The sequence below is a fragment of the Octodon degus genome, unplaced genomic scaffold, assembly GCF_000260255.1.
Source record: "Octodon degus isolate 3935 unplaced genomic scaffold, OctDeg1.0 scaffold00077, whole genome shotgun sequence".
NCBI classification, from domain to species: domain Eukaryota; kingdom Metazoa; phylum Chordata; class Mammalia; order Rodentia; family Octodontidae; genus Octodon; species Octodon degus.
Window position 1 is genome coordinate 7,768,287 of NW_004524653.1, and position 12,024 is coordinate 7,780,310.

Consider the following 12,024-nt stretch of genomic DNA (forward strand, 5'->3'; position numbering starts at 1 on the left):
ACCCCAGGGTCCCCGTTGCCCTGGGGCTACCTCGAAGGCGCCGGAGCCGGCCGAGGGTGGCTCGCGGTGGCTCAGGAGGAGCACCCGCTCTTCAGCGGTAGCCCGCAGGAGGACACCCGGAGCCCACCGTGTGGCCGTGACCTAGCCGTGGTCCCCAGATCAGGCTGCGTGACCTTGGATAAGTCACTTCGTGTGTGAGCCTCGGTTGTCTCATTTGTTAAATGGGATGAATCTGCCTGCTAGGGCCGGAGTGGGATGAAGTGAGAACGTGCGAGTGAAGCACCATCGGGTATTCAGTAGGCGTCCAATAAATGATAGCTCCTGTCACTTCATTCCCAATCCCGTGAGGGGCCGAGGGTGCAGCTCAGTGGTACAGCGCTTGCCTAGGCTACGAGACGCCAGGGGGTTCGTCTCCAGCACCGCCGAGACGGACCCGCGGGGAAGCCCAGGTTTGAGACGGTTCTGTTTTTCCCAATTGATGTGGCCCTCGAGGCGGGGGAATTACCCAGCTGGGAATAGCTGTCACCAGCCTGTGTCCTCTACGGGGAAGAGACACAGCTTTCTTCCCAGCCCCTCAGGCAGCTGCCCGCAGGGAAGTTCGCCTTCAGCGCCACTCGGGTGATTTTCAGAGGTTTGGGGCGGCCTCTCTGAAGGTCTCTGGAAGCCGGAGCGGGTGTGAGGACCCGCTAGTGTTGCACCACCGGGCTTTCTCGCGCGTGTGTGTGGGGCGTCCTGCTTGGGGCACGGAGGTGAAAAGGGGAGGCAGAGTGGGCTGCAGCCACCTTCCCCTGCTCCTGCCCGGGGGCTGAAGCTAGCCCAGGGATGTGTAAACCTGTGGATTCAGGCAGTGCTGGGACCAAAAATAGCTTCTGTCTGCGCAGGGAGGGGGCGCCTTCAAGTGCTGCTAGGAAATGTTTCTGCTTGAATGGGCGAGCTGAGGTAAAGCCAAGCCGGTGCTGTGCCGCACGGAGTCGTTCCAGTGCCGCTCAGCGGAAATTTAGGCAGATACAGGTTTCTCTTGAGATGTTTTCTTTTAAAATATCATTAGAAAAGCTACTGCCCCCTTGACTTGTGCAGTATCTCAGTCTCTCCGGGGACCTGCTTTACAGAGGGGCCCAGGGCTGCCTGTCTCTGGGTTTGGGATATTCACAGAACCCTGTTTTTTTTCCCCCCCTACCAGCCTGGCAGGCTTGGCGTTCCAGTCGATGGGTTGCTTGGAGAAATTAACAGCTTCTGTGGCTGGGTTGTCTTGGTCTCGTGTAACAAGGCTGTTTTTGCAGAGCATATTTTTTTGTTGTTGTTGCAGTGTGCTGGGAATAAATTGCTGGCTCTGTGCTCGGCAGAGACATCAGCTCTGACCAGCCACAAGGCAGCCTGTATTCTCCGAAAATGTATTCAGCAAAGATGATGTAACTGTTTCACCACTGGCCAGCCTTTTCCTTGGCCCTTGAGGTTACATCATAGAGATTTGTGGTTCTCTCAGCCCCGTTCTGTGTGGGTAGCTGGCAATTTTGCTACTAGAGGAATTTTTAGCATTCAGTTCTGCCATAGGTCAGTCCGAGCTGAGTGAGCCTTTCTAACTAGAGCCGTCCAGCTAATGGAGCCTTGCTGGGTGCCTCGCGTCGGTGCTGGAGTTTTGGTGTTTGACTTAGTTCGGATCCCAGATCCATTTCTTCCACCCATGGGGCCCACAGCAAGTGAGTTGGCCTCCTGAGCCTCAGTTTCTTCTTTGATTTTGGGGTCATCATTTGGAGTTCATTGGTTTCTGGAGAACAGTTCATACAGGGCCCTTACACGGAGACCCCAGTAAATGGTACCAACTGTCACAATCCCCGAGGAGGACACTGGGAGAAAGCCAGCCTTTATGGCCAGCCAGACTGAGCTGAACTTCCAGTACTACATGGGCATGGTGGCTTATGCCTGTAACCTGATTATGAGGGAGGCCAAAACAGGAAGGTTGCTGTGAGTCCAAGACTACATAGAGAGCTCCGGTGGGTTTGAACTTCGCAGTGAGACCCTGTCTCAAAAAAACAAACAAAAAGAAAAGAAAAGAAAATTCCAGTAGTAATTTTTTCCACCTCTGTTGGGCAGGTTGGCCACTGGCTGAGCCTCAGTTTCCTCAGAATTTGAGAATTAAATGGGAGATACAGTTGAAGTGGGATGCCCGCAGGAGGACCTTACTAATTATCAGCCTCATTCTCCTTTTCCTTAATTACTTCTAGCATCTCACCTTCTCTCACCTCTGTGCTCTTTGGAGGTTGGGGTAAAGTTCTCAGATTTCCCAACCTTGTTTCTAGAACTTTGACCCGTATAGGCCCTGTAGATCCTTTTTCCTTGTTTACTGCTTGCCAGCAACTGCAAGGGCGTGGGCCGTTTTAGGCTGTGCTGCTGGAGTGAGCAAGTGGGTATGTGGATCTTCTCTGGGTCACAGAGCAGAGTTAAATAAGAACTGAGTTTCTTTTCTTTCCTTCTTTTTTAAAGAAATATATTTGGTGCAGGGTCTCACTACATAGCTTGGACTTGTAGTGTTCCTCCTGTTTTTAGCCTCCCCAGTGCTGGGATTACAGGCATGCACCACCACTCCCCATCTCACTGGCCTGCTCAGCTCACCCAGAGAGCAGGGCTGGCACAGCATGTGGTGCTGGGGATTGAACCCTGGTCTGTATGCTTGCCTAAGGGGGCGTTTAGTCCACTGAGCTATTTGGCCGGCCCTGTTTTTAGTTTTTGTTTTTTTCTTTTTGAGACAGGGTCCTCTATACAGCTCAGGTTGGCGTTGAGCTTACTTTGTAGTCCAGCCTGGTCTTTTTTTTCTTCTTTTTTTGGCCCAGCCGGGGATTGAACTCCGGCCCTTGTGCTTGCCAGGGAAGCGCTTATTCCACTGAGCCATCTCCTCGGCCCCTTAGCCTGGTCTTGAATGAGCAATGATCCTCCTGCTTCAGCCTCCTGAGTGCTGGGATCACAGACATGTGCTACCGCACTGGCCACAAGAAATAAGTCTGAGGGTGGCTGACTTTGTTTAAAAAAAATTACTGGGTATGAAGGAGCACACGTGCAATTCTAGCACCTGAGAGGCTGAGGCAGGAGGACCATTGCAAGTTTGAAGCCAGTCTGGGCTACTGTAAGTTAGTTCAAGGCCAGCATAAGCAACATAGCAAGACCCTGTTTAAAAAAAAAAAAAAATCACTTTGAGCTTATGGCTGATGTCCTTTGAGGAAAAAAATTGCAATTTGTGTTTCTTTCCTCCTTCAGTGGTGGGAACCCAGGGCTCAAGCTTGCTGGGCAAGTGTTTTTACCACAGAGCCAAGCTTCCAGCCCCTTGATGTCATGTTCAACCATCCTAGAAAGCAGCCCTGGGACCAGAGGCAGGGTGAGGAAGCTTTTCTTGTGTAAAGCCCAGGAAATGCAGAGCGTAACAGGAAGAACAGCAGCTGGCATCTTTTGGAATGCCCCATCATTAGGTGTGAAGACAGTGCGTATCTTTCATTCCGGGTGCTGAGCTGTCCAGTTAAGGGAAGGCAGGCTCTGCTGTCTTCACTATGGGCCTTTTCCCTACCCACTGCTCCAGATAGGAGGTGGGTGCCCGCAAATACCTGCTGGACTCGGGAATCATGGCTGTCAGGGGAACACGGAAGGCAAGGTGTGGCGTCGTGGCTCCACCTTCTGCTGACCTTGAGCTGCCTGTAGGTTATCATGCCCTCTTCTGGAGCCCATTTCTTCTCCCCAGATGATCTCCCAGGATTCGTAGGGGGGAACTCATAGTCTCATGTATGCCCACTTCCTTTTTTTTTTTAAATTAATTTATTTATTTATTTGTGTGTGTGTGTGTGTGTGTGTGTGTGTGTGTGGCCAGCTCAGCCCACCAGGGGGCGGGGCTGGCTGGCATGTGGTGCTGGAGGATTGAACCGCGGTCCCTGTGCTTTGCTAAGCTTGTTCTAAGTAGGTGCTTTAGACCACTGAGCCATCTCACCAGCCCCTGCCCACTTCCTTTGCATCATTCATGTTACCTAGTTTATCAAACCCTTACTGTGCATCAGGGTCTGTGTTAGGTATTGTAGTGATCAAAACAGGGGCCGGCCTGATAGCTCAGCGGACTAAAGCACCTGCTTAGGCAGAGCACAGCGGCCGGGGTGCTGGCCCCACCTGAGAGTGTGTGAGATGGCAATTGATTGTTGTTGTTGTTTTTGGTTTTTTGCGGAACTGGGGATTTAACTCAGGCCTCAGGCCCTTGCACTTGCCAGGCAAGCGCATATTCCACTGAGCTATCTCCCCAGCCCCTGAGATGGCAATTGAGACTGAGTATGGTGGCATTTGCCTGTAATCCCAGCACTTGGGAGGCTGAAAACAGGAGAATCTCAATGATTCTCAATGATTATGTAGACCAGTCCTAAATAAGAAAACAAAACAATAACAACAACAAAAAAGAAAACCAGGTACAACCCTTGCCTTTTTGGGGTTTGCTGGTTATTGGAGGTGGCAGTAAAGAGAAGTAAGTGAATATGTGGACAGTTTTAAGTTCTGGCTATCCTGAGGTGACATCATGGGGAGGGACCAGAAAGGTGAGAATTATTCCAGATGAAGGGTCAGATGGCGTGATGGCACACGCCTGTAATTCCAGCTACCTTACCTGGTTTGTTTTTGGCTTTTAAGACCAGGTCTCACTATGCAGTTCAGGCTGGCCTTGAGCTCACTTTGTGGCCCAGGCTGGCCTACAACTTGAGGCCACCCTCCTGCCTCAGGCTCCTGAGTACTGGGATTACAGTCGTGCACCACCATGCCTGGCTCATTTGCAGCTACTTGGAAGGCTGAGGCAGGCGGATCACAAGTTTGAGGTGAGGCAGTATGACATGGTGAGGGGGGAAGAACATGATCGTGTCCTGTCTCAACATAGAAATGGCTGGAAGGTGTGGGTCAGCGGAAGAGCATTTGCCCAGCTTGTGTGAGGCCCTCAGTTCTGCCCCCCATAGTGCCACCCCAAGTTGAAGAGTCAGGAAGGGCCTCTGAGCTGTGGCCTTAGTGATGAGGTAACTTAGCTATGGAAAGAATCCAAAAAAAAAAAAAAAAAGAATCTCTGAGACTGAAGTGCGCGTGGGTGTTTGAGGCCCCGGCCCCACGCAGGTGTAGCCTACACAGTGGTGCGCAGCAGCGTCTGGTCTCGCCAAGTGAGCAGTGCTCCGGAGGCAGGATTTCCTCCCTGAGGAGCCTCCTGTCAGGTTCCTTTCTCCTCAGGGCTGTCTGCCACTGTAGCACTGGGTTCTTGGGCAGCGTAGTAAGTGGATGAAGGTGGTCTTTTTGTGTTCTGGGTGTTTTGGGCTTGCATGGGGAATGGACTCAAAGGCCCTATATGTCATCGGCAAGAGTTCCACCTCTGAACTATGAATGTTTTGTCTTGGTTTGGTTTCTGAGACAGGGTCTCTCTATGAAGCCCAGGCTGACCTTGAGCTCATGTGATCTTCCTGCTTCAGCCTCCTGCCTGCTGAGATTACAGATGGCACCATGCCCATGAGGATGATTTTCTTGACTTCATGATAGTTTCCAGGCCCTAGGCCTTTAAGACACTAGCACAAAGCCAGAGTTAGAGGGCTTCACAGGCCACCTCACCCCACAGGAGTGTCTCTCCCACCCCTTGTGACCTCCCCCAGTCTGTGGGTCAGAGGTGCATTTGGAGCACATACTCCACCGCAGGCACCATGCAGAGCTTAGCCTGGTGCAGAGCACAGTGGTCACAATCGGAGGGACTTCTGGGTAGGAAAGGCAAGGCAGGAGGGGGTGAAAATACTCGGCTGCAGCCCCCTGGGGAGCACCGCCTGCTCTGATGGTGCTTTGGGGAGTGTAGAGCACCGCCAGAACAGGAGTGACTGTCATGGGCATCCTCCGAGCCAGCCTGCTGTGCAGTGCTCAGATACTGGTTGTGCAGACACTGATTTTGGATTCAGATGAGAAAATACCCAGAGCAGCCCAAGTGAGGAGGACTAGCCCTAGGCTCCACACCCAGGTGCTCTGGCTCTGGGCCCTGTGTTTTTTTTTGGTTTTTTTTTTTTTTTTTTTTTTTTTTTTCTGTTTTTGATCCCAGGAATCGAACTCATGACCTCATGCGTGCCAGGCAAGTGCTGTGCTCCTGAGATATGTCCCAGCCTTTTTTTTTTTTTTTTTTTGCGGAACCACTGAGCCATCTCCCCGGCCCCTGTCCCAGCCTTTTTTGAGGCGCTTTCAATATGCAGTTTAGTCCGGCCCTGAATTCTCTTTGTAGCCTGGATGGCCTTGAACTCGCAGGGATCAGCCTGCCTCAGCCTTCTGAGTACTGGGATTATAGGCGAGCAACCCCAGCCCAGCTTGGACTCTGGGTTTCCTGGTGCCTCCTCTGCCCTGGCCCTTGTTGAGTCCAGATTTTCCCAGTGTTGCTGCAACAAGAACACGGCTGGGGGCCAGGGAGATAGATCAACAGCGTAAGCACCTGCCTGGCAAGCACAAAGTACTGAGTTCAGTCCCTGGTACCAAAAAAAAAAAAGCATTGCTGGATCTGTGCAGGTTCTACTAACAGGTGGCTGAGGAGAAAATGACTCCGTAAGTCTTGTGTCCCAGCTGGGAGCAGGCACTTCTTCCCGACAGGGACTGTCCGGTGCTGTGGAGATAGAGGGAATGCAGTGAGCGGAGCACCACCGGGCAACATCGGCCAGGGTGGGCGTGCCTCAGACCTAAATGTGATCACGTCTCTCCCCACTTTAACCACTTCAGTGGCTTCCCGTGGCTCTGAATAGGTAAAACATAAAATTCTTTTCTTTGTGCTCGGGAGCTAACCCAGGACCTCGCACATGCAGAGCAGGCGCACTACGTCTGAGCTACCCCCAGCCCCCACAGAAGCGTGAGATCCTGGGTGTGCACTTGAAGGCCTCAGGGTCAGGCCCCAGCGGTGGCCTTTCCCTCCATCTGCTGTCCTAGCCTCGGCCTAGACTCCTCCTTTCTGTGCCAATCTCCTTCCTGCCTCAGAAAATCAGGGTGTGGCAGGGAAAGGCCCAGTCCACGTGGCCTGGGTGCCGAGCTCAGCTCTGTGCTTCTGTGTCTTGGCTTTTACCCAAGGCCTGCAGCGGCCCAGGCTGCCGAGAGGAAAGGAGCCGGCGTGGCTGCCGCGATCTGCGGCCCAGCTAGCATGGCCCTCCTCTCTGCAGAGTCCACTCAACCTGAGCCCTGTGGGTGCCTCCTCTGGGTGACATCTCTGTGTCCTCTGAGCTCCATAAAGCCAAGGTCTCCTGCCAGGGTCGGGGCCCCTCCCACCTTCACCTCTCATCCAGGGCACATTGTGCACCGATGTGGAGGGCCCCGAGGAGCCTGGGCTATTCCTGGGTTTTGTGTGGCCTCAGTGGTGAGAAGCTGGTGTGTGGACATTGGGAGGAGTGACATGCTGCTTGTTTCTCCCCCAGAGCCCTGCGCTGGTCCAGCAGGCGGCACATCAGGACTTTCAGCGATGCCCCTGCCTGCTACCCGGAAGCCACGGAGGAAATGAGGTAGCCTCGTGGCGCAGGGGGGAAGCCCAGTTCGATGGATACGAAGTATAAGGACGACTTATTTCGGAAGTATGTGCAGTTCCACGAGGGCCAAGTGGACGCCGCTCCCGGCAAGCAGCGGCATGGCAGCGATGAGCATCTCCGGGTGGCCGCCTCGACCCTGCTCAGCCTGCACAAGGTGGACCCCTTCTATCGATTCCGGCTGATCCAGTTCTATGAGGTAGTGGAGGCCTCCCTGCGCTCACTGAGCTCCTCCAGCCTGCAGGCTTTGCACTGCGCCTTCAGTGTGTTGGAGACGGTGGGCATCAACCTCTTCCTGTACCCGTGGAAGAAGGAATTCCGAAGCATCAAGGTGAGCGCATGGGTGGCCGGCCACACTGGCATTTTTTTTCTCCTTTCTTGCTGCTTCCAGTCCATCCTAGGAGGGGCTCTGCACTCGGGCCACCTCTGTCCCCTGCTGTCAGAGCTCCAGTGGGGGGTGTTGGGAGAGATTCTGCAGGCCTCCAGGTGTGGGGCAGGGGGCCGGCACAGCTCAGGCTCTTACATCTTCAGATCTTCCCTGAAGGGTCAGAAAAGAGGAGTCTCAGCACTTCCGGGGAGTTCTGCCTGAGAGCCCAGCCCCACTACCAGCTGTGTTTGCCCTGGGCTGCTCTACTTCTCTGCTTCAGTCCCCTCAGCCTCAGGAGGGTTGGGGGAATCTCCTCACATGTGCCTCTGCCCGCCACAGGCACAGCCACCAAGCCCCCCCCATGAGTGGCCTTTGCCTTAATGTCGTGTGTCTCACAGACAGCCCCACTTCTGTCTTCTGCCCCTTCTTTCCCCAGACCTACACAGGCCCTTTTGTTTACTATGTCAAGTCCACGTTACTGGAGGAGGACATCTGCGCCATCCTGAGCTACATGGGCTACACGCCCGAGCTGGGGACTGCGTACAGGCTCAAGGACCTCGTGGAGAGCCTCCAGGTGAAGATGGTCTCCTTCGAGCTCTTTCTGGCCAAGGTGGAGTGCGAGCAGATGCTGGAGATCTATGCGCAGGTGAAGGACAAGGGCTACTCCGAGCTGGACGTGGTGAGCGAGCGCAAGAGTAGCACAGAGGACGTGCGTGGCTGCTCCGGTGCCCTGCGGCGGCGGGCTGAAAGCCGGGAGCACCTGGCTACTTCCATGGCCCGAGTGGCGCTGCAGAAGTCAGCCAGCGAGCGGGCAGCCAAGGACTACTACAAGCCCCGTGTGACCAAGCCCTCCAGGTCGGTGGACGCATATGACAGCTACTGGGAGAGCAGGAAGCCACCTTTGAAGGCCTCACTGAGCCTGCGGAAGGATCCTGGGGCTGATCTGGGGGATGACTTGAAAGACGAGATCATCCGCCCATCCCCCTCTCTCCTGGCCATGTCCAGCTCCCCCCACGGCAGCCCAGACGACCTTCCTCCCACCTCCCCAAACAATGGCCTCGGGCTGATGCGCAGCACGTACTTTTCTCCTCAGGATGACGTGGACCTGTACACTGACTCGGACACCAGGGCCGCGTACCGCAGGCAGGATGCTCTGCGACCAGATGTGTGGCTTGTTAGAAATGACGCCCACCCCCTCTACCACAAGCGATCACCCCCCGCCAAAGAGTCTGCCCTTTCCAAGTGCCCAAACTGTGGCCTGGCCTGCAGCACTGCCCTCTGCCAGCGCTGTGACAGCCTGCTGGCCTGCCCCCCTGCCCCTAAGCCCAGCGCCTTCTCCGTCAAAGCTGCTGCCCTCGACAGCCTGACCCATGGGGCGCCTCTGCGGGAGAAGCACACGGGCCAGGCTCCAGCCCTCGACCGGCTGCCACCTCTGCACTCCAAGTCCAAGCCCTCCACTGCAGCCACCTCCCGCTGTGGCTTCTGCAATCGCCCAGGAGCCACCAACACCTGTACCCAGTGTTCGAAAGTTTCCTGTGACGCCTGCCTCAGCGCCTACCATTATGACCCCTGCTGCAAGAAGAGCGAGCTGCACAAGTTCATGCCCAACAACCAGCTGAACTACAAGTCCACCCAGTTCTCCCACCTCGTGTACAGATAGACCCCCTCTGGCACCTTCCTGCTACAAGGGCTACACCACTGACCTCCTGGTCCCCTGGTGAAGAAGTATTAATGCGTCCAGCAGAAGCAGAGGCCTGAACTTGACCATGTAGATAGCGGGGACCTGGCTGGCCGCACCTCATGAGAGTCACTTAGTGACTCTCATTTCAGCTGGTGGCTGCTCTGGTGGCTGCTCTGTCGTCTGACAAGGAGAGGGTAGCACTTTCATTTAGATTCAGTTTCACTAATCTCTCCACTCCCTGTTCAGTTGGGTTTTGGTTTGGTTCGGTTTGGTTCCCCCTAAAGAGGATTTCTGCCTTGGGCTTCCCACAGTGACGCTGACATGACTGGGAAAGGCCCCTTGGGTCACCTCCAGATGCCCCCCTGTGGTGGCGAGCTAGAGGCCTGTTGGCTTGTGAAATGAGCCCTCCTGCCACACCGGGCCTCTCCTGACGGCTCACCTTTCAGCCATCCTGTTGGCGCACATGAGGGGCCTAGCTGGACTCCCTGTCCTTTTTGTGTCAGAGGCGAGGCGAGACGAGTCCAGTGTGAGCTGAATGTCATCGTGTGGCCAGCACAGCTCTGCCAGCCTACAATGTGTATGCAGGTCACCCAGACACGCTGACCAGTGGGCTGTCTGCAGAACTGAGCTTCCCTTTCTGTTGTTTGCACATGCCCCTCTTACTGTACTGTAAATAGATATTTTTGAGATTTATTTTTAAATAAATATTCTACTTGCTATGTGTTTCAAAGTGGTTAAAAATTAATTATGTAGCTATTTATGAGAATGCCCTGGGTTCTTAGTCTTCCAAGGGAGGCCTCGTGCCCTTTGCTGTCGGATCTTCCACTCGCCAGGGTGGAGTGGCGTTTGGGGCAGGGGAGGAGCTGAGGCAGTGGCACTTTCCTCGAGGTGGTAGAGAGCCGCCGTTGTCCCTCGCCGTCTTCCCTCCAGTAACCACTACACACCTACCTCCGGCGTGCACTCGGGGTTGGCGCGGTGCTGAGGTCTGCGCCTGCAGACTGCAATGGCCCAGCGATGATTCGGGGGGTGACAGCCCTGGTTTTGGCCTGCTGATCGTTCCCCTTGCACTCCAGACTTCTTGAAGCTTGTTCAGAAGGAAGACTTTTTGGGTTTCCCACGCCCCTGCACCTCCGTCCTCCTCTGCACAGTTTCCAGCACTCATCTACAGCAACATTAGCAATCTCTTTGCACTAATGGGGCAGGAGTTGGCGGTCCCTCAGATGGACAAAGCCTCGCCTCTGCGCTGCCAGACCCGAAGGCCCTTGACTCCTGCGGGAATCCCTGAGAGCCAGCTTTTCTTTTGGGGGTGCAGAGCAGGACCGAGGGGAGACTTAGAAACTAAGTTGCCTCCTTGTGAACTTCTATGAACTTCTATTTTAGCCATAAGTGTTTGTGATGCGCACACTTGGGGGCTTCTGCGCAGCAGAGCTGGGCAGGAGAAGCGCAGCTCCTGAGCAGGCTGGAGTCTGTCTGGATCCTGAGGCCACTGTGAATTTGCCGACTTTCTTCCAACTCAGTTGCGCGGTTTTAAGGTTTTCCAAATCTTATATGGCTCTTTTATATATAGATAGATAGATAGATACGTGTATATATAGCTACAGATGCCTATCTGGTGGGTCACATGTAGATATCCAATGTGCATATAAAGTTGGATTTCAACCACCTGCGTTACTGAGCGGCCTATGGGCATCCAACTCTGCTCCTCCCACGTTTCAGAACTGGCGATGCCTGGCCCACTCCTGAGAGCTCTAGTTTTCTAGTTTTCCATTTCCAGATTGCTCCAGCATTAAAGTAACTTAACCAGCCGTGATGCCACGTCATTTACAGTGGACAGAAGCAGGGACAACTAAGTTATCCGAAGAAAACAAAGTCCAGTGTGCCTCCCATCGCAGACATACTGAGTTCATAGACTGGAACAGGAGATGCTGCGGCCATGCTCCTCCTTGCTGTGTATCTTACTGTATGAGGTTGCTGTGATTAAGATAGTTCTGAGTATATGCTAATTTAAAAACGCAGATGTTTTGCATTTGATTTCTACCAAGAGTTGAAATGTTGAGAGATGATTTTAAAAAATAAAGTGTCTTCCATTGTTAAATGAAGTGGTCTGGGGTCTTACGTCCTTTGTCTTCCCTACTATTTAGTCTTTTTGAGACAGGGTCTTGTTAGGCAATTCAGACTGGCCTTGAGCGCACTTTGTAGCCCAGGCTAGTTTTGAACTCGCAACTCTGGAGTGCTAGGATTATAGACACGTCCTTGCACCATGTCCAGCTTGGTTACCACAGTTAGCCCTATACAGCAGGACTCCAGTTGCCCCTCCATTAAACTGACAAGGGGCCTGGGGAGATGGCTCAGTAGAATAAGCGCTGGCAAGCGCAAGGGCTTGAGTTCAATCCCCATTTCCACAAAAAAAAAAAAGCAAACCTGACAAGTAGTAGTTGGGCCTCAAGTGCTGAGCT

General features: G+C 53.8%; 1 protein-coding gene across 1 annotated transcript; it reads left to right on the plus strand.

Moving 5' to 3' along the window:
• The first annotated feature begins 1,639 nt into the window (after positions 1-1,639).
• Positions 1,640-11,645, plus strand: Spata2 (spermatogenesis associated 2). The gene is made up of 3 exons (XM_004636044.3): positions 1,640-1,697; positions 7,416-7,851; positions 8,324-11,645. Exons 2-3 carry the CDS (start codon positions 7,534-7,536, stop codon positions 9,545-9,547), a joined length of 1,542 nt encoding a protein of 513 aa, XP_004636101.1. The 5' UTR covers positions 1,640-1,697; positions 7,416-7,533; the 3' UTR covers positions 9,548-11,645.
• Positions 11,646-12,024: the final 379 nt, after the last annotated feature.